The 21,850-nt window shown below is 38.4% G+C and overlaps 1 protein-coding gene across 1 annotated transcript in view; it reads left to right on the top strand.

Annotated features, from left to right (window-relative positions):
• mbtps1 (membrane-bound transcription factor peptidase, site 1) overlaps positions 1–19,244 on the top strand; it is a 41,492-nt gene extending 22,248 nt beyond the window's left edge. The window contains 14 exon segments of the mRNA XM_051951450.1: positions 4,882–5,043; positions 6,612–6,756; positions 6,881–7,069; positions 8,768–8,940; positions 9,040–9,155; positions 9,284–9,440; positions 13,363–13,487; positions 13,605–13,682; positions 13,815–13,955; positions 15,822–15,878; positions 15,881–15,952; positions 16,243–16,369; positions 16,767–16,897; positions 18,439–19,244. Coding sequence (XP_051807410.1) covers positions 4,882–5,043; positions 6,612–6,756; positions 6,881–7,069; positions 8,768–8,940; positions 9,040–9,155; positions 9,284–9,440; positions 13,363–13,487; positions 13,605–13,682; positions 13,815–13,955; positions 15,822–15,878; positions 15,881–15,952; positions 16,243–16,369; positions 16,767–16,897; positions 18,439–18,641 — 1,876 coding nt within the window. The 3' untranslated portion in view covers positions 18,642–19,244.
• The last annotated feature ends 2,606 nt before the right edge of the window (positions 19,245–21,850 follow it).

Genomic DNA, 21,850 nt, shown 5'->3' with positions numbered 1-21,850 from the left:
TGCATAGCAGTCGTAGTTTCTAACGTTGAGAAAAAAACATGAGAACCGCCTTCTCTTAATTTATGGATTAACATGAATAACTCTGACAACATACTACCAAATGCTGACCCATAACTACTGAGTTTCAGGTGTTTTGGTCCAATATTTTGCTTATTTCCAATTATTACACTCAACAAAAATATAAACGCAACACTTTTGTTTTTGCTCCCATTTTTTTATGAGATGAACTCAAAGATCTAAAACTTTTTCCACATACACAATATCACCATTTCTCTCAAATATTGTTCACAAATCTGTCTAAATCTGTGATAGTGAGCACTTCTCCTTTGCTGAGATAATCCATCCCACCTCACAGGTGTTCCATATCAAGATGCTGATTAGACACCATGATTAGTGCACAGGTGTGCCTTAGACTAATATTTGAGAGAAATGGTGATATTGTGTATGTGGAAAAAGTTTTAGATCTTTGAGTTCATCTCATAAAAAATGGGAGCAAAAACAAAAGTGCGCGTTTCTATTTTTGTTGAGTGTAGTATTGTTCATTTTAATTACAGATAATCGCTAAATTCAGTGCACTACTCTGGCTTTCATGCAGCCTCCTCTCTCTTTCTGTTGTCACACTGTGGTTTCAGAAATGTCTCTCTAGCAGCAAAAACCGAACAAACATCACCACAAACCAGGAAACTAGCTTCTCTCACAGTGGCCAAGGCAATTCTAACGGCTAGTGGCTAAGTTTAGAAGGCAGCCAAAGATGAACCTGAAACAGAGTCTGAAAAACAATAATTAACAATGCTTTAAGATCTAGGTTTTAGTGGGCAATATAGGTGATGGAATGGTGAAAGACTACATAAACAGAAGAGAGTATGGAGTGTAACTGTAAAAGGAGGAGACAAAGTGTTCAGTCATGAATTGATTCTCTGTCCTCATCACTCCTTTTGCTAGCATACATAATCATTTACAGTAGTTTTTATTAATGAAGAAACCGAGTTGTGAATGACAGGTTCTCTGCTATCACATGCTGTTAAAATGTAACATTAAATGTGTTGCTGTTCCACATCTCGGTTATCAGTCTTTCTTGAGCATTGGCCCTGAAAAACCCACATCAGTTGATCCCTAGCTTAAACTGGACATATTTTTCCTATTAATGTGGATAGTGTGTTTTAGATTTGAAGAAGCAAGGATGTGATACACACGTGGACAAAATAGTTGGTACCCCTCAGTTAAAGAAGGAAAAACCCACAATTCTCACTGAAATCACTTGAAACTCACAAAAGTAACAATAAATAAAAATTTATTGAAAATTAAATAATCAAAAACAGCCATTACTTTTGAATTGTTGATTAACATAATTATTTAAAAAAACAAACTAATGAAACAGGCCTGGACAAAAATGATGGTACCTCTATAAAAGATTGAAAACCATTTGACCAGAGTGACATGATTAACTCAGGTGTGTCATTTAATTGACATCACAGGTGTTTCCAAACTCATAATCAGTCAGTCTGCCTATTTAAAGGGAGACAAGTAGTCACCCTGCTGTTTGGTGAAAAGGTGTGTATCACACTGAACATGGACAACAGAAAGCGAAGGAGAGAATTGTCCCAGGACATCCGAAAAAAAATGATAGACAAACATCTTAAAGGTAAAGGCTATAAGACCATCTCTAAACAGCTTGAAGTTCCTGTGACAACAGTGGCTCATATTATTCAGAAGTTCAAGACCCACGGGACAGTAGCCAACCTCCCTGGACGTGGCCGCAAGAGGAAAATTGATGACAAATTGAAGAGACGGATCGTTCGAATTGTATCCAAAGAGCCCAGAGCAACCTCCAAAGAAATTAAAGGTGAACTCCAAGGCCAAGGTACATCAGTGTCAGATCGCACCATCCGTCGTTGTTTGAGCCAAAGTGGACTTCATGGGAGACGACCAAGGAGGACACCACTGCTGAAAAAAACTCATAAAAAAGCCAGACTGGAATTTGCAAAAATGCATGTTGACAAGCCACAAAGCTTCTGGGAGAATGTCCTTTGGACAGATGAGACCAAACTGGAGCTTTTTGGTAAGGCACATCAACTCTATGTTCATAGACTCAAAAACCAAGCATACGAAGAAAAGAACACTGTCCCTACGGTGAAACATGGAGGAGGCTCAGTAATGTTTTGGGGCTGCTTTGCTGCATCTGGCACAGGGTGTCTTGAAAGTGTGCAAGGTACGATGAAATCTGAAGACTATCAAGGCATTCTGGAGAGAAATGTGCTGCCTAGTGTCAGAAAGCTTGGTCTCAGTCGCAGGTCATGGGTCTTCCAACAGGACAACGATCCAAAACACACAGCCAAAAACACCCAAGAATGGCTGAGAGAAAAGCGTTGGACTATTCTAAAGTGGCCTTCTATGAGCCCAGATCTGAATCCCATTGAACATATGTGGAAGGAGCTGAAACATGCCATTTGGAGAAGACACCCATCAAACCTGAGACAACTGGAGCTGTTTGCTCATGAGGAGTGGGCCAAAATACCTGTTGACAGCTGCAGAACGCTCATTGACAAATACAGAAATCGTTTAATTGCAGTGATTGCCTCAAAAGGTTGTGCAACAAAATATTAAGTTATGGGTACCATCATTTTGTCCAGCCCTATTTCATGAGTTTGTTTTTTTTAAATAATTATGTTAATCAACAATTCAAAAGTGATGGCTGATTTTGATTATTTAATTTTCAATAAATTTTTATTTATTGTTACTTTTGTGAGTTTCAAGTGATTTCAGTGAGAATTGTGGGTTTTTCCTTCTTTAACTGAGGGGTACCAACAATTTTGTCCACGTGTGTATTTACCTGAATGATTTAAATGGTGGGTTTAAGGGCTGACTGAAAGGAAAAGCAGAAATTAGCTACCTAGATTGACCATTTTGCTAACTGATTGTGATCTGCTTTGTAGCAACGACCCCAATAGCCACAATAATGAGAAGTACACTAGGTTTTAATAGACCAGAATGAACCCTTTGAGTAGGACTTAAATTCATTTTAAGTGTTCCTTTAGCTGATCTTTCGTGATGTTTTTTTAAACGTTAGGTTTGTTATTAAGTTGCAGTTGTATTGGAGTTATTGCTGATTCGATTAGCATGAATGACTTCATGTTTAATAAAGTACAGCTACTGAAAACCTTTTTCTCATTTACCAAATTAAACAGAACTTCTCACATCTTAAGAATAGAATAGCATAGATGCATTACTGATCCTAATAGGAAATTAATTTATCACAACAGGATGTTAACATAGAGAACAGAGAAGGAGGAGTGAGGGGAGGTGGGACTGAGCTGATGGAGGTCCTAGAGCTGGTAGAGGGGCAAGTTTGAGAGGATGAAGGTAGAAGTTTGGGTTGGAGGAGGAGGGTGGGAGGAGATGGTGGACCTGGTCTCTCCAGTCTCAATGTGTGCAGTAGGAAGAATGTAAACAATAAAGGCGATGATCAGTGAACTCCGTTGGTAGATAGTATGATTTCAGACTGCTAACAGTCAATGTCCTGCTACAGATCTGTTCTATGGTAATGTGTGCAGGGCTATACCATCTGTCATTCACAAGCAGAACAAGTCCTCCAGCTCTCCTCCTACTGCACACTGTGGCGTCCTGGTCCGCTCGTATAGTCCAGAAGCCTCTGACTCTGGTGTTATTCTCGGTAATACAGTCTTTCATCCATGCTTCCATGTAAAACATGAAGCTACTGTCCCAGTGGAGTCTTTGGCTCCTGACAAGTATCTCAAGCTCCTCCATCTTACTACCCACAGAGTGAACATTTCCCATGATAACAGATGTATGAGCTGGTCTATCAGCCTCTCTCCATCTCTCTCTACCTTCCTCATGTTCCTTTTTACTGCAGCCCATCTCCCTCTACGTCTCTTCTGTAGCAAATATCATGTCTTATCCCGACAGTTTTGGAGACCTCGGCGAGATCAGAGGCTCCTGTCGGGAGCAAACGATAGCCGGCTGGCTCCGTTGCTCCACAGGTAGAACTCCACCGAGCAACGGCATTTTCCATCCGTTCTCGCTTCTCACTCCTCCAAGATAATTGAAAGTAAAAATAAAAACACTTAAATCACCAGCGATTGTGTAAAAGAAAAAAAAAGTTTGGCATCAAGAAGAAAAAAAAACGCCCTAAACTGAAAAACACAGGACTAAAATTTCAACTTAATTTTATTAAGATAAATTAAGTGTGATTTATACACAAACGGGTATGTCTAGATGTGGAATCTTACCTAAAGAACAATGAAACTGACATTCAACATTCTGTATTTCAGTCGGTATGAAGAAGTGTTTTGCTTCAGCCTCCAGCTTTAATTCAGAGCAGAGAAGATTTTTCTGGTAATGATGCGGTTTCTTTCCATTAAGGGCGGATATGTGGAGTTGTCTGGTTTTATTGCAAACTGACTGAACTTTAGGTCATCTTACAGTCTGCAAGTATTCTCATGTCAAAAAGTAAGCAGCCAGTGTTAAAATTCTGTGGTGGAGATTCACTCTAAACTCTGCTGAGTTCTTTTAAATGAACTCCAAGTGAGTGTCTGTTCCTGTCTGAAGTACGATCCGGTTTAATTATCTCCGCCTCTGAAATCCCACAGGAGCAGAGGGCGAAACGTATCTGAGAGGACGGGGGAGTGTCACTGATTAGCGTTTGCTGTTATTGTCAGTCTGTCAATATCCCGTCTTGACATGTGAAAGGCCTCTTGTTGCTGCGGAGCTGAAACTGAGCTGATTTGTTAGACATCATACCGCCCTTGTTGACAGCAGACACCACCTCCCCGGAGAATCGGCCGTCTTTCCTCAGGCGCTGTTCTGAATTAAAAGGAATCTGACACTGACAGATCCACTGAAACTTCTTCTCGTGTCCTCCAGCACCGTCCTGAACCGGGAGCTGGTGAATCCGGCCTCCATGAAGCAGGCTCTGATCGCTTCGGCCCGCAGGCTGCCCGGCGTCAACATGTTCGAACAGGGCCACGGCAAACTGGACCTGATCAGAGCCTACCAGATCCTCAACAGCTACAGACCTCAGGCCAGGTAAACGGACTTCTAGTTCATGGATGCAGCAACATGCGCACAGATTAGTGAAGTCTGATGTTGATCTCCACTTTTAGGCATGTTAACGGTTATATAACACAGTGTTGTCATAGGCTTCACTCCTGGGAGGAAAAGGACCGACTCACACTGACAGAATTAAAGTTCAAGGGAGGTTTCCTTTAAAGTATCAGTTTCAGACTACATTTAAGGCAACTTCAGTAGAAATAATACATTCATCTGTTAATAAAACTAGGATATGGGTTAGTATATCAATACAGATACTGAATTTAAACTCTTAGCCATTGTTTTAATCTTGTGAAACCCTTCTTCTGAATTTCTGCTGTCCTAACAGAACGCATAAGAATTCTAAAGTGTGAAAACAGAGATGAATAATATTCTACTCTGTCTTCGTCTCACCTTACTGCTCCCAGCTAATGATTTTAGCCGTTTAATCCATTACTTTTAGCTAATTTCTTATATTTCAACAGTTTTTCTGTCGTTTTTAGTGAGCATTTTCAGCTGTTACTTTTAGTTATTTATTTCTACTCTTTCTAAGTAATTTTTATCTGTTAATGCTTTAAATTTACATTTTTCAGCTGCTTCACTTTTACCTACTTACACTGTTCACCCTAATATTTTAACTGAACTATTTCAGCTGTTTAAGTAATTTTAGCTGACTTTGTCAAACCTTAATCCCTTACCTTAAGCTAAATATAGAAATTTATATTTATAAGCCTATATTTAACTGTTAGCCGTTATGTTCATCTTATGTAACCCTATGTTTACATTTGAGAGTCGTAGCATTTTAAGTGACTATTTCAGGAGTTGAAATTAAATGAAAAGTGTTACATTTAGATAATTAATGCAATGGTATCCGTGTTTTTTTTACTGTTCAGCCGTTTATGAATGTATTTTACTTACTTTCTAACTATTTTAGCCCTTTTTCTGCATCTCTAGTGTCTTAACAGGACGTATATTAATTTCAAATTGAAAAAACAGAGTTGTGTATTATTTCTAATGTCCTCGTCTCCCTCCAGTCTGCCCTACATGTGACTTCACTGTTCCCAGCTAGCCGTTAATCCATCACATTTAGTGAACTATATTTCAACTGTCTTTTTTTAGTAAACTTTTTCAGCTGTTCATGAGCTGAAATTAATTGAAAACTGTTGGTTTTAATGAATTAATGCAACAGTTTCTAAGTTACTTTTTGAAGTTTTAGCTATTCATGCATTAAATGTAGCTTTTTCAGCTGCTTCACTTTTGCCTATTTGTACAATTTACCCTAGATTAGCTGTTATATAGCTGTTTATTAAGCAGTTTTAGCTGCCTTTTAAACCTTTATCCCATACTGTTAGGTAAATGTTTAAACTATTAGCCATTGTTTTCATCTTTCAAGTTACATTTAGCTCAGTTTGGCTTTTTCAGCTGTTTATGAATTAATTTTACTCACTTTCTGACTATTTTAACCCTTTTCTGTACCTTTAGTGTATTAACAGGACACATATATTAATTTTAAAGTATGAAAACAGAGTTGCATCTTATTCTAATCTGTCCTCATCTCTCTCCAGTCTGTCTCCGAGCTACATCGACCTGACAGAGTGTCCCTACATGTGGCCTTACTGCTCTCAGCCCATCTACTACGGAGGAATGCCCACCATCGTCAACGTGACCATCCTCAACGGCATGGGCGTCACCGGCAGGATCGTGGACAAGGTGAGAATTCGTGTTTTCCTCTAACTACATGGTGTTAAAGTGCTCTGAAAGGACAAGTGAAGGAGATTTTATGTAGGAAACATCCTCCCTCTCAGGTTACTTACAGCTTCTCTGTCCCGTTCAGCCCATCTGGCAGCCTTACCTCCCCCAGAACGGTGACCACATCGACGTGGCCGTCTCCTATTCGCCCGTGCTGTGGCCGTGGGCCGGTTACCTGGCCGTGTCCATCTCTGTGGCCAAGAAGGCGGCATCGTGGGAAGGGATCGCTCAAGGTCATGTGATGGTCACGGTGGCGTCGCCTGCAGAGAATGATGTGAGTCGCTGCAGCAACACCGGAGATCCATTTTTAAGCTGCTTTAGGTTTCTTTTTAGAGCCAAAACTGCTCATGTGATGAATCTGAACACATCATCAGACTAACCCATGTACCAATGTGTCTACTTCAGATGCTGTATGTGTTTAATAACACTACGTTGTAGTACAAGTGGATATTTACTGTATTTTGTTATCACGCAGTTTGCAGAGACACTGTTTCAACTGTCTAGATTTTATTTTAGCTTAATCATTTAAGGCATTTATAAATGGCTTTTAGCTCAGTTATTTCAACTGTTTGTAGAATATTGGCAGCCAACTATTTTAGCCACTCATCCATTATGTTTAGCTAATTATATTTAGACTATTTCAGTTATTTATCAGTGAAAATTGAAACCTGCTACTTTCAGCTAATTATTGCTGCTGATTCTGAGTTTGTTTTGTCTGTTTATACATTAAATTTTAGCTTTTTCTAGAATTTATGGATCATTTTTACCAACCATTTTAACTGTTTAGCTGTAATTTTGAACAGTTTTAAATGTTTACCCCATTATTTACATTTAACTGTTTCAGTTGTTGATTAATTCAACAGTTATTCCATTATTTTCAGCTAATTATTTCAACAGTTTCTAAATAAATTTTAGCCATTTGTGCATTAGATGCAATTTTTTTCACCTCTTTTGAAGTAATTTTTGCTTTTAACAGTTAATCCATTACTTGTAGCTAAATATTTAAATTGTTTATATATTATTTTGTGCAAATTATTGTAGCTGTTCACCTATTCTTCTTTTTCGTAGTGCAGATTAGTACCGGTACATTAATTTCAGCTGACTTTTCTAACCCGTAATCCATTACTTATGTGTCTATATAGCAAATATTTCTAATTATACCTTATAATTGGGGAATCTTGTACTTTGAATGTACAGATGAATATTTTTTTCCCAACTTTTTAGATTGTTTATCCATCTCAGCTCTTTACCATTAATGTTTAGCTGACTGTTTCAAACCGTAATCTGTTACTTTTAGCTAAGTATTTCCACATTTTGTGTGCCGTTACTTAACCATTTCAGCAGCATTACCTACTTTAATCCTTTTACCAAACTATTTAAGTCATTTATTTAAACCATTAATTTATTACTTTTAGCAAACAATATTTATTTCTCTGCCTCTTTGGTACTTTATTTACTTTTAATTGCAGTACATTGGCAACTTTTAATCACATACAGCTCAGTTAGGCTAATGGGAACTAATTGAATATGGAGAATAAATGCCTTTGCACAAATATATGAATTTAATTATTCATGAAATCCTAATTTTTGTTGTTTTCTCTTCGTATTCCTTTGGTTGCAGGAGCACCCAGTGCAGAACAAGTAACCTTGGCTGGGAATCACTGTGTGTAGCTTATGTAGCATGTGTAATAATAGTAATAAACTTTATTATATAGTACTTGTCAAGATACATGTTAATGAAAGTGCTTCACAAAGGAATCTTCAACTTTAAAGGCAGGAAAAAATAAATAAAAACCAACTTAAAGTAGGAAATGGAAGACCTATAAAATAACTTTCCAGTTCAGGAACAGTAAAAAATATAGTAAATAAAACACAAGATATTTTAATTAAATTAAAACTCCTGTATAATCAGGAAAGGTTCTCCAGTAAAAGTATGTTTTCAAACTGATTAGTCCCTTTTCTCTTGTTGCAGTCGGAGGTTGGAGGTGAACTGACCTCCACAGTCAAACTCCCCATCAAGGTGAAGATCGTGCCGACGCCTCCTCGCAGTAAGAGGGTGCTGTGGGACCAGTACCACAACCTGCGATACCCGCCTGGATACTTCCCCCGAGACAACCTCCGCATGAAAAACGACCCACTGGACTGGTGCCTGTCTCCAGATTTCACCTTTTTTTTTTTTTTATACCAAATCTGTTGAAATTCACATCTCTGAATTTGGATTTCTGATTCTTCTTCTGCTTCCAGGAACGGGGACCACATCCACACTAACTTCAGGGACATGTACCAGCACCTGAGGAGCATGGGCTACTTTGTGGAGGTGCTGGGAGCTCCCATCACTTGCTTTGATGCCAGCCAGTACGGTACGAACACGCACAACACCAAGCTCTCTGCTCCAAAATGACGAATGCAGCTCCAGGCTTTCAGCGAAGCCTTTCTACCCGACATGAGATAACAAACTAATGCGTTATTTGCCTTCGTGTCCCTGCAGGAACTCTGCTGATGGTCGACAGCGAGGAGGAGTATTTCCCCGAAGAGATCACAAAACTGAGGAGGGACATCGACAACGGTCTGTCGCTCATCGTCTTCAGCGACTGGTACAACACGTCCGTCATGAGGAAGGTCAAGTTCTACGATGAAAACACCAGGTATTTAACTCACCAGCTAACATTTAGGGCCAAAGCTTCTTTGTTTCTTAAGGATTAATATGAATGATGTTATCATACATAAGCACAAAATGCTTTGACAGAACTGGAGCAGTTTTCTGCACTTCTAAGCTCTTCTCTCTGTTTTAAAATGGTAAAAAAGGAAGTGAAGTAATGCTGTTTTGTGAAGATTGCAGAGTTGTTTGCTCATGTTCTCAATCAATTTGAAGCCAAATCAGTCAATATATTACCTATCAAAACTCAAAAACTTCAGTCATCTGCTTTGCCAGGACTGTGTGGCCCATTTTAAAAAGAAAAAAGGTACATTTGTTGACTATTCTGTAAATGCCACATGTAAAACACATTTCACATCAACTGGCACTGACTAAAAGGATAAAATGTCTTCATATTTCCAAAGAAATTCCTGGAAATACGTTTGTTAAAAAGGGAATTCAACGTATCGCTGCAGCACAGCTCTGCAGAAAGGTTTTTGATTCATTTCTCTCTTTGTGGAACGAATTGTAGGAACCAGATTATAACGTTGTGCAGCAGCCTCTTGGGTTCCTCTCCGGCTGTGGTTCCTGTTATTTTGTGAAGCTCCTCGTGTCTTTAAAATGATCGTCCGTTACGAGCCGTTTCGGTGATTAAACACCTGTTACCTCACGAATGCCTTCACCAGGAGCTTCGTCTTTTTGTAGTGATGCTGATAGAAACAGCCGCGAGATAAAAGCCGCTGTCCGACTCCTTCTGCAGCGTCAGACTCCACTTATTGTAACAGACGTCATGCATCACGACTTCTTCACATTCAGAGCTCCTCGTGCAGAAATAACAATTACTCACTGGTCTGTGCCGCTCCATTCACATCCTGCCCAAGCTGTCACACGAGATCCACAGAATTAAAAGTCTTAAACTCCGTTAAATATAGTCTTTGTGGTTCCAAAATGTGATGCTGACTAATTCAGCTTTAATTGAACATTTGAGGGCTTTTCATTCACAGCTGCCTTTTCTGGAAAACCACAGACTGTAACTGAATTAGAAACTCTGCTTTTTTTTCTACCAAAAGTTGCTATTTGTATTTTTATGAAACCTGACAGTTTGGAGCTATTTGTGATTTTTATCTTGATTTCCTGCAATATATCTTGATATATTGATGTGAAAGTGACCGTATGTCAGATTCAAGTAAATTTTGTTCTCCTAGTTGTGAGTGGTTTCTTGATTTTTGGATTTATTTCGTTAAATTGGATGATTGTGGACAAGATCCACATAATTAAGTCTTAAGTGCAGTTAAATAGTCTTTGTGGTTCCAAAATGTGATGCTGAGTAAATCAGTTTTAATTGAACATTTGAGGGCTTTTCATTTTCAGCTGCCTAGAAAATGCATTTGAAAAAGTTGCTATTTGTATTTTTATGAAACCTGCTGACAAACTGGACTTATTTTGTCATTTTTATCTTCATTTATTGCTGTAAAAATGACCTTTTGTCAGATTTAAACTGACTTTTGTTCCATCTTAATGAGTAGTTTCTTGATGTTGGGGTTAATTTTGCTAAATTGTGTGTTTGCAGAGTGATATTGTTGTTACAACTAGGGCTGCAACTAACAACGCGTCGACGAATCGTCTGAGCACGATACGTCATCAAAAGCGGAAGTGAGCACACAATGCAACAGAAATCACCGTCCGACGGGAGCACGGATGGGCGTCGGCGCTGCATCATGCATACACATGTCTGTCCGTGTTCCACGCTCCCGTCGGACGCTGATTTCTGTTGCATTGCGTGCTCACTTCCTCTTTTGATGACGTATCGTGCTCAGACGATTTGTCGACGCGTCGTTAGCTGCAGCCCTAGTTACAAGGTTTAATTGTAGGTAAATATAAACTTAGACTGTGGCTTCAAAACACTGCCTTTTGTGGAAAACCTACAGACTGTACAGGGACTAAATTGCAGTAAAAGTGACTTTGAGTCAGATTCAAAGTGATGTTTGTTCCATAATAATGAGGGATTTCTTGATTTTTTTTTTTTTTTTTTTTTTTTGGGGGGGGGGTATGTTTTGCTAAATTGTATATTTGTGGAGATGATTTCCACAGAATTAAACGTCTTAAATACAGTTAAATATTTTATAATTTTGTGGTTCCAAAATGTGATGCTGACTAATTCAGCTTTAATTGAACATTTGAGGGCTTTTCTTTCACAGCTGCCTTTTCTGGAAAACCACAGACTGTAACTGAATTAGAAACTCTGAAATTACAATTGAAAAAGTTGCCATTTTTACTCTGTCCAAACCTGCTGACAGCCTGGAGTTATTTTGTTTTGTTTTTTTATCTTGATTTGTTGCAGTAAAAGTGACTTTATGTGAGATTTAAAATAACATTTGTTCCATAGTAGTGAGTAGTTTTTTGATTTTTAGATTTATTTTGTTAAATTGGATGGCTGTGGACAAGATCCACATAATTAAAAGTCTTAAACAGTTAAATATAGTCTTTGTGGCTTTAAGCTGTTGTGCAGAGTAATTCAGTTTTAATTGACTGGTGATGGAATATTTGAGGCTTCACAGCTGCCTTTTCTGGAAAAACAGACTGGAGTTATTTTGTGATTTTTATCTTGTTTTATTGCAGTAAAAGTGACTTTATGTCACATTTTGGTAAAGTTTATTGTCATAATGGTAGTGTCTACGGATACGGCACTTTCCATTTGCCAGACAGATACGGACCCGTACGCGAGTCTCGTGAGTCAAGAAGCTGCTAACCACTGCAAACTGTTAAAAGGTAAGCAAAGGTTAAAGTTAGGGTTAGTGTTAGGGTCAGGTTTAGGGTCCATACCTGTAGTACCGATGCTACGGGTCCGTACCTCCAGCGTCTACTGGGAGTCACGTGACCAGATCTCGCGTATCTGATTGGCAAATGGAAAGTACGGGTCCGTACCTCTAGCAACTACCTTTCACAATAGTGATTTCTTGATTTTTGGAGCTATTTTACTAAATTAGTTGTTTTGTGGTTTTCGTTTTGATTCATGGCTGTGAAAGTGACTTCTAGTCAGATTTAAAGTCATGTTTGTTCCATAATAGTGAAGGATTTCTTGATTTATGGATTCGTTTTCCTTAATTTGATGGTCATTTTGTGATTTTTATCTCGATTTTACTCCTGTGAAAGTGCCTTAATGTTAGATTTAAGGTAAAATTAGTATAATCTTCCCCTAATAGTAAAGAATTTCTTGATTTATTTTTTTTATTTTTTTGGAGTTATTTTGAGAAATTAGATGGTTATTTTCTGATTTATTTTCTTCATTTACAGCTGTGAAAGTGACTGTCAGATTTAAAGTGGCGTTTGTTCCATAATAGTGAATGATTTCTTGATTTGTGGATTTATTTTCCTAAATTTGATGATCAGTTTGTGATTTTTATCTTGATTTATTGTGAAAGTGACGTTAGTTTTAAAGTGAAAGTGGTTTAACCTTCTCTGAAAGGTGTTTTTGATTGATTTTGTGGATTCATTTTGCTGAATTGGAGGGTTGTTTTGTGATTTTTATCTTGATTTGCTGGTGAGAAAGTGACCTTATGTCAGATTTAAAGTGACGTTTGTTTACCCTTCTCATAAGTGATTGATTTCATGACTTTTGGAGTTTTTTTTTTTTGTGGTTTTTATCAATTTACTGCAGTCAAAGTGACCTTATGTCAGTTTTAAAGGGAAGATGCTTCAACCTTCTCATAAGTCTTTTTTTAAAATTAATTTGTGGATTCATTTTGCTGAATTGGAGGGTTATTTTTAAGTTTTTATCTCGATTTACTACAGTAAAACCTTATGTCATTTTTAAAGTGAAGTTGTTTTAACCTTCTCATAAAAGTGTGGTGTTTTTTTTTTTTTCTTGATATGAGGATTTATTTCTCCAAGTCGGACGGTTGTGGAGCTGATTTTCTTGTCGCTCCCTGCAGGCAGTGGTGGATGCCGGACACAGGGGGCGCTAATGTTCCAGCTCTGAACGACCTGATCTCGGTGTGGGGGATGGCTTTCAGCGACGGCCTGTACGAGGGAGACTTCACCTTGGCCGATCATGACAGTAAGACTTAGAGACATATTTAATTATCTGTCGACCTTATTCCTCTGATCATATGTAATGCTGCTTGTTTGTTTGTTTTCAGAGAATAAAACTAGTTTCTTCCCTCTCTCCTGTCAGTGTACTACGCCTCAGGCTGCAGCATCGCCCGGTTCCCTGAAGATGGAATCGTTATTGCCAAGAACCTGAAGGACCAAGGTACCAGCACCCTCTTAAAGTATTGAACCAGGCTAAGTTCTGGCCAGAAGCCACACCGTCCGACAGTAGCTTTTTATCCTGCCTTTACTTCAGATATAACTCAACAGTTTGAGTGTTTTATTTTTTCCACAGGTCTGGAAGTGTTAAAGCAGGAAACCACAGTAGTGGAAGGAGTTCCCATCCTCGGACTGTACCAAACGCCGTCTGACGGGGGAGGACGCATCGCTCTGTACGGAGATTCAAACTGTATAGACGACAGCCACAGACAGAAAGGTAAACTCTTATGTCTCGTGTATGTTTCTGTACAGTTAATACTCTAAACCTCAAGCAGTTCTGTGTTTTTTCACGTTTGCTAATTTTTTTTTACTGCATTTTAAAGTCCTGCACCTCTGTGGAAACAGAACAACCATGACTAGAAGTAGAGAGAACTCAGAAATATTTTCTGTGTAGTAAAGCAGTTAAAATGCTAGAAATCATTAAACTAAAGTTGCATCTTTTTCTTATTTTACAAGAAAGTCAAATATTAAATTGTGTTCAATTTTGACAGTTTTTTGAGTGTTTTCTTACTTTTAAATTTGAATTTGTGTTTAGTTGACGAGGAAATTAGCTGTCAGGAACATCCAAACTTGTATGCTTTTATCCACTAGATTAATTAAAGATCAGTATATTTACTTGCTTTATCCCTGGTGCTTCCTTGTCCATACAAATATGTATAAAAATACAAAAATGTCAAGACCTAACAATATCAGTTTGCATACAAGCCTGCAGCCTGCCGTTCAACCTAGAAGTCTGTTTTTTTGATGTGACAAAAAGCGCTTAGAAATCAATTAACACCACATTCAGACAAACTCAACGCATTATTTTGAAGCTGCAATGCTGAAACGACAAGTTCAACATCTCTGCCTAAAGAGGACCAGTGCTGACATTACTAGTATTATTATTGTTATCAACAATAATAAATGATGTTGTCTTATTGTTCTTGCTACATTTTCTGTTTTTTTTTTTAGTTAAAATCCTAAATAGACAAATAGAAGTCTAACAAGTTAATTTCACAGCATCTGCAGCCTCGTTTGTCTACTGTGTCCAAAGAAATAAGAAGAAAAGCACTCAGAGTGCAGTACTCCGCTAAGGCTGCCCAGTCTTTATAGTATTTCCAGCAGATGAAACCTTGAATTAAAAAAATGGCATTGCGCTAAACACAGGCGTGTGTTATGCATGTGCACGTTATGTACGGATACTGAATCACGTGACCCACATATGTAGCGGGCGGCGGGAATTGATGGGACTTAGAAACACCCCCACAGTTTAATCAGTTGTTCCTTGTTTCATTTCCGATGGATAAGTCCCAATAAGTCTGCAGCAGTCGATTTGTAGTAGGATCTGATCATGTGATCATCAGCAGACAGCTGACATAGTGTTCACTTGTTGTCATGGTTACAGTGACGCCTTGCCGCTATGTTGCAATGATACAGAAATCTTTAACAAACCCGTGGATCCAGACTATAAGCTGCATCGCTGCTAAAATCTAATCACTTGGTCCTTGTATCATTTCTGACCTTTCCTGAAAATTTCATCCAAATCTGTCCGTCCGTTTTTGAATAATGTTGCGCGCAGACAGATTGACAGACAGAAAGACAAACGTACACCGATCGTCACATAAATCCGCCATGCTCCTTGGCGGCTTAATAATAAATGCAGTTTATAAAGGTGTGGTTTCCTCATACAGAAAAGAGTTACAAGGAAGAGCAACAAGAGTGGAGTCGGTCAGATGCACCAATGAGTTCAATATATTTAGTTTGTTTTTTTTGTGCAAAGTCTGGTGTTGATCTTTGCATGTTTTTGAACAAAACGTGGAATAAAGTGATTTTTGAGTAGCTATTGCTGTGGTTTTAAGCTTAGATTTGGTTTAGTTTCCCCACCAAACGGCTTGTCATACTTAATTTCCCAAAGACCGTTGGAAAGTTGAAAATCTGACCATTCTGTCAGCTTTTACAGTTTCTTGCTCTGATAATTTGTGTGATTTTGCTGGTTATTGTAAAGACAACATGTCTTTCAAGGCTGTAGGTAATGCTCAGCTAAACTGCTTAAGAACTCAGAACCTCTTCACTAACATGGTGATGTCTTCTGTTTCTTTCTCAGACTGTTTCTGGCTGCTGGACGCTCTCCTTCAGTATACCTCCTACAGTATGACCCCCCCAGCCTCAGCCACTCTCACAGCAGAGTAGCGCCACCTACAGGCGCCGAGCGTCCACTGCCACAGAGACTGGAAGGTGAGGAAGGAGTGGGGATCGACCGATGTGGGGTTTTTAGGGCGATGTCAATATCAGTTTTTGGTAATCTAGAAAGGCAGATGGCCGATATTTGAACCTGAAATACTCCAGAAAGGGACATTGCTGAGACCACAGAGTGACATTATGTCCGATTTAAAGGGAAGTTGGGTTAACCTTCTGATAAAAGTGGGTGATTTCATGCTTTTTTTTGGGACTTCAAATATTGTATTTTGTGTGCATGTACTCTGGTTCATTATTGATATTCTAATAAATGCCTTCCATTCTTCCAGGGAACCATCTCTACCGCTACTCCAAGGTCCTGGAGGCTCACCTGGGCGACCCTAAGCCCCGCCCCCTGCCAGCCTGCCCTCACCTGTCCTGGGCGAAGCCACAGCCAGTGAACGAGACAGCTCCCAGGTAGCGTCCTCGCTGATTAAATCGTTAAAACTACATTTCCCAGGGGTCACCTAATGTTTCAGATTTTCAAGTAATGAAATGTGAAGCAGGTTTTTACTTGTTTTTATCAAGTAGAAGTCGCTATATTCACACTTTTTAACAAGTCTGTGTGAGCGCGGCTGTCAACATTTTCATCATTTTTTATCTTTAGATCTTTTTTTTATCTTTAGATCTTTATATAAAGGCAGAACGTGATGCCCCAGTAGGAGGGCAACAGATTTCAGTGAGACTTTAAAGCCGTAGATTTACACAGTCGTCTGTCGTTGTTCTTCCTCCAGAGCAAAAGCAAGTCAAACTCACTACTGACTGATGCAAACACACATTTCTACAAGTTTCTCATGTTTTTCCTCTTTCTCAGTAACCTGTGGAAGCACCAGAAGCTTCTCTCTGTGGATCTGGACAAAGTGGCTCTGCCCAACGTGAGGGCGTACCGACCCCAGGTCCGACCGCTGTCTCCTGGGGAGAGCGGGGCCTGGGACATCCCTGGAGGTAACCGAGGACCAGACGCTTTTACTTTACCCTTTAGCCTTTTACTTTAAAAACATGAATAGTCTGCCACCTCTGCAAGGAGGATGCATTATGTTAACTGTAGAATAGTAGTAGCAGCCATGTGTTAGTTAAAATAGAGTAAAGTAAGTAAAATAAAAATAAACGAATGAATGAAAAAATAAAATGTAAAAATTTAAATGTGGAAGAAAAAACATTAAATATTTTTTAAAATAAAATCAGAAATTGAAAATGTAAAACAAAAGCAAATAAATTTATTTAAAAATAAATGAATAAATAAAAAGACAATAAAAAATAAACATATCGGTTGATCTGTAGTGTGCAAATATATATACACACACTACTGTTCAAAAGCTTCGGGTCACTTAGAAATGTCCTTGTTTTTGAAAGAAAAACATTTTTTTTAATGAAGATGACATTAAATTAACCAGAAATCCAGTCTGGACATAATTAATGTGGTAAATGACTATTCTAGCAGGAAACAGTTGAATTTTAATGGAATATCTCCATAGAAGTACAGAGGAACATTTCCAGCAACCATCACTCCTGTGTTCTAATGCTACATTGTGTTAGCTAATGCTGTTGAAAGGCTCATTGATGATTGGAAAATCTATGTGCAGTTATGTTAGCACATGAATAAAAGTGTGAGTTTTCATCGAAAACATGAAATTATCTGGGTGACCCCAAACTTTTGAACAGTAGTGTAAATATAACAAGAAACGCACTCAGAGAACACAGTACTCCACCAAGGCTATTTAGTCATATCATTTTTGACAGATGAAATCTTGGAAAAAAGAATTCTTGGCAGAAATCACAGCATCATAGAATGTGTCCATTTAATATAGATGCACCCACAAACAAAACCACCTTACGCTGAGCACAGGCGTGTGTTATGCATGTGTACGTTATGTATGGATACTGAATCATGTGACCTAAACATGTAACGGGCGGCGGGAATTGATGGGACTCAGAAACACCCCCACAATTTAATCAGTTGTTCCTTATATCATTTCTGATGGATAGGTCCTGATCAGTCCACAGTGGTGGATTCGTAGTAGAATCACAATCATGTGATCGTCAGCAGGCAGTTGACGTAGAGGTCGCTTGTTGCCATAGTTACAGTGACGCCGTGCCACTATGTTGCAATGATACAGACCCCTTTAATAAATCCATGGATCTAGACTATAAGCTTCATCACTGCCAAAGTCTGACTAAGTGGTCTTTGTGTCATTTCTGACCTTCCCTGAAAATTTCAATCTGTTAGTCCGTTTTTGAGTGATGCTAATATCAGACAGACAGATGGACAGACAAACGTATGGCGATTGTCACAAATTGAAGACAGGCAGACCAAAGGCAACGCCGACTTGTTTGTTACCCCGCCGAGGCTCTGCGTCCTTGACGGATTAATAAACAAATATATATAACGCCACATAGCAAGTTGCTGAAATGAAGGAAATTACTGGAATGTGTGAAAATAAACGTGTTTGCTGATGTGATGTCTTCATCCTCCTCGTCTTCTTCAGGGATAATGCCCGGTCGCTACAACCAGGAAGTGGGTCAGACCATCCCGGTGTTCGCCTTCCTGGGAGCGATGGTCGTCCTCTCCTTCTTCGTGGTCCAGCTCACCAAGGCCAAGAGCAAACCGAAGCGCAGGAAACCTCGAATCAAGCGTCCGACGTACCTCCAGCAGCAGACGACGACGACGGGGAAAAACCCCACGGTTTGACTCTGATTTCACCTCCGGAACTGTTAAAAGGACGACTTGTGTAGACGTCGGAGGTCTGAAGTCGCACAAACTGAAGCCTGCCTGGCGTCTGCCTGGAGCAGTTTTCGTGCCTCTTGTCTGTTCTAAGGCTGTCGTGGGTGTCCGTGTGTGTTTGTGGACCAATGAACAGTATTAGACAGTGTTACACAGATGATGTAAAACACACACCCAACACACCCGCGGTCGCGGTGTCTACGTTTCTCCTCTCTGACCAAACTGTTTCTTTATGAATGAAATGCGTCTGACTTTTATATTTATTGAATTTGTTTGAACCCGAAACACGCAAACATTCGAGCCGCAAACAGAAATCCAGAACAACACGCCAACAGAAACGCACACACACACACACGTAATAATGTATTTCCAGCATCGCAGGAGGATCCAGTCGTGTGTTCCTGGTTTTGTAAGTTTCTGCCCGTATCCGTTTTAAAATCAGTCTTTTCATTGTTTTTATATTTTCTATAATGAATGAATGACGTTCTGTTCATATCATCCTTCAACAACGTAGCAGCGACGGACTTGTTCAGATATATCTCATCAATTAAAAAGCATAATCAAACTGAACTGATTTGGTTGTTTTTCCGTTTCTTTTGGGTTGTTTTTGGGGTTGGCTTTGCTCCGTTTTTGCCAAAGTTTGCACATAATTTCAGGAAAAAAACATCACGTTCATGATGAAAAAGTTCAAAGGAATCGTCAGAATAACTGCACAAGGCTGCAGGTATCTGTTGTTCACATTTTCAGTTAAACTGTTGCATAGTTGTTGTTTTGATTTATCGATTTTTTTTTGTTCTATAAAATGTCAGAAAATGGGAAAAAAATGTCTCGTTGTTTCCCAAAGCCCAAGATAACGTCCTCAAATGTCTATTTTTTTGTCCACAACTCATAATTAAGTTTACCGTCTCAAAAGAAGAAAGAATCCATAAATATTCACACTTGAGAAGCTGGAGTGGCAGAATTTAGTTTTTGGCTTATAGAATTATTTCCATTGTCAGTTAATCTGTTGATTGTTTTCTTGAGTAAAGTTTTAGTTTTTTGGTTTTTAAAATACTGGAAAACTGTGAAAAATGTTGATTACATTTCCTCAAATCCCAGATGAGAAATGTTTGTCCAGAACCCAAAAATGTTCAATTTACTGCCACAAAAGAGGAAAGAAACCAGAAGATCTTCACATTTAAGAAGCTAAGTTTGCAGACTTTAGTCAGGTTTTTTGGATTACTCAAACTGATTAAGCAATCTAATAGTTCACTTAGTTTTATTATTTCCATTGTCAGTTAATCTGTTGGTTATTTTCTTGATTAGTTTTTCTTTTTTTTGGTCTATGAAGTGCTGGTAAACTGTGAAAAATGTTGGTTGCGCTTCCTAAAGCCCTACATGAAAACTGTCTTGTCACAAAAGAGGAAAGAAACCAGAAAATATTGACATTTAAGAAGCTACAGTTGCAGAATTTAGTTTCTGGGGGGGATTACTCAAACTGATCAATTTAATAACTGAATCACAGAATTATTTCCATTGTTAGTTAATCTGTTGGGTGTTTTCTCCATTAATCTTTTAATGTTTTTGGTCTTTAAAATGCTGGACAACTGAAAATGTTAATTGCTTTTCCTTAGGCTGTCCACAACCCAAAAATATTCAGTTTGCTGTCACAGAGGAGGAAAGAAACTATAAATATTAACATTAAAAACCTGCAATTGCTGAATTTAGTCTTTTTTATAAGATTGCTTAAACTGATTAATCAGTTTAGTATTTGGCTTGGATTAATTATTTCCATGGAAGATGAATCTGTTGCCTACTTTTTGATGAATTGTTTGGTCTCTAAAATGTCAGAAAATGGTCAAAGTCGATAATCGGTGTTTCCCAAAGTCCAAGATAATGTCCTTAAATGCCTTTAGTGTAAAACACAAAGATATTCATTTTACTGTCATAGACGAGGAAAGAAACCAAAAAATATCCACTTAAGAAGCTCAAATCAGAGACTTTAGACTGCTCTTAGTTGTTGCAGCAGAAATGTGTTGTTTTTTAATTGTAAACATTCTTCCGTCCCAGAACTAGGCGCCTACATTACCCACAATGCAGCTCGACACTTCAGATATGTGTGTGTTTTTGCTAAAAGCAGCTAATGTAGAGGAGCAGAAGTCTGGTAAGATCACGTCTCTCAATCCAACCACTGGAGGCGATTTAACATTTACTGAAGCCACACAAGGCTTCATAGAACTTTATTTACACGTTCAGTACGGTCTTCACTGCTTTTATAGTGACGTATTTTTAACTTATGTGCAGATTTGCGCTCAGAACTGAGACAAACTTTCACATTAATTTCATTCGAGTTCAGATTTGGTAAAATTTTACAAATTTGTGCCTTTAACCTCCTGCAAACCATCTTTACAACTCAAACCTTCATATCAAACCTTTAAAGATCAATGTTTCATGCTGGTTTCATTCTAAAAGGTACTTCAGCTGATCTAAAAATGAGTCTACATGTCATCATGGTTAAACCTCTTTCTGCCACCTCCAAATGTCCGCTATTGGACGATGATAAGTACCCATCTGAAATTTATTTAAAAAGTTGAAATGTTATGGAGTCTGCAGTGAAAATGTGTAAACTGACATATTTTCAACTTGTGTGCAGATTTGCTCACAGAACTGAAGCAAACTTTCAAATTAAACATCACTTGAGTTCAGATTTGGTGAACTTCTGAAAACAAATTTGTGCCTTTAATTGCCTGTAACCCATCTTTACTATGAGAAAACATCAAAATCTAACCTTTAGATCTTTAAAAATCAAGGTTTCATGCTGATTTCTCATTCAAAATTTGACTTGAGTTGATCTAAAAGTGAGTTTACATTAACATGTCATCGTTAAACCGCTTTGTCACCTCCAGATTTTTTTCCCTATTGGACAATGATCAGTGCCCATCTGAAACTCATAAAAAAAATTGAAATGTTATTGAATCTACAGCAGATGTCAGCGATTCAGTGAAGTGAAAATGTGTAAACGGATGTATTTTTAATTAATGTTCAGATTTCCTCTCAGAACTGAGGCAAACTTTCACATGGATTTCACTTAAGTTCAGATTTGGTGAACTTCTACAAACAAATTTGTGCCTGCAAACCATCTTTGCTACGAGAAAACGTCGAAATCAAACCTTATGAAGGTTTACACTAATGTCATA

This window comes from Acanthochromis polyacanthus, chromosome 8 (assembly GCF_021347895.1).
Source record: "Acanthochromis polyacanthus isolate Apoly-LR-REF ecotype Palm Island chromosome 8, KAUST_Apoly_ChrSc, whole genome shotgun sequence".
Lineage (NCBI taxonomy): Eukaryota > Metazoa > Chordata > Actinopteri > Pomacentridae > Acanthochromis > Acanthochromis polyacanthus.
Note: the sequence above shows the minus strand (reverse complement) of the source record. Positions and strands in the feature narration are given on the sequence as shown.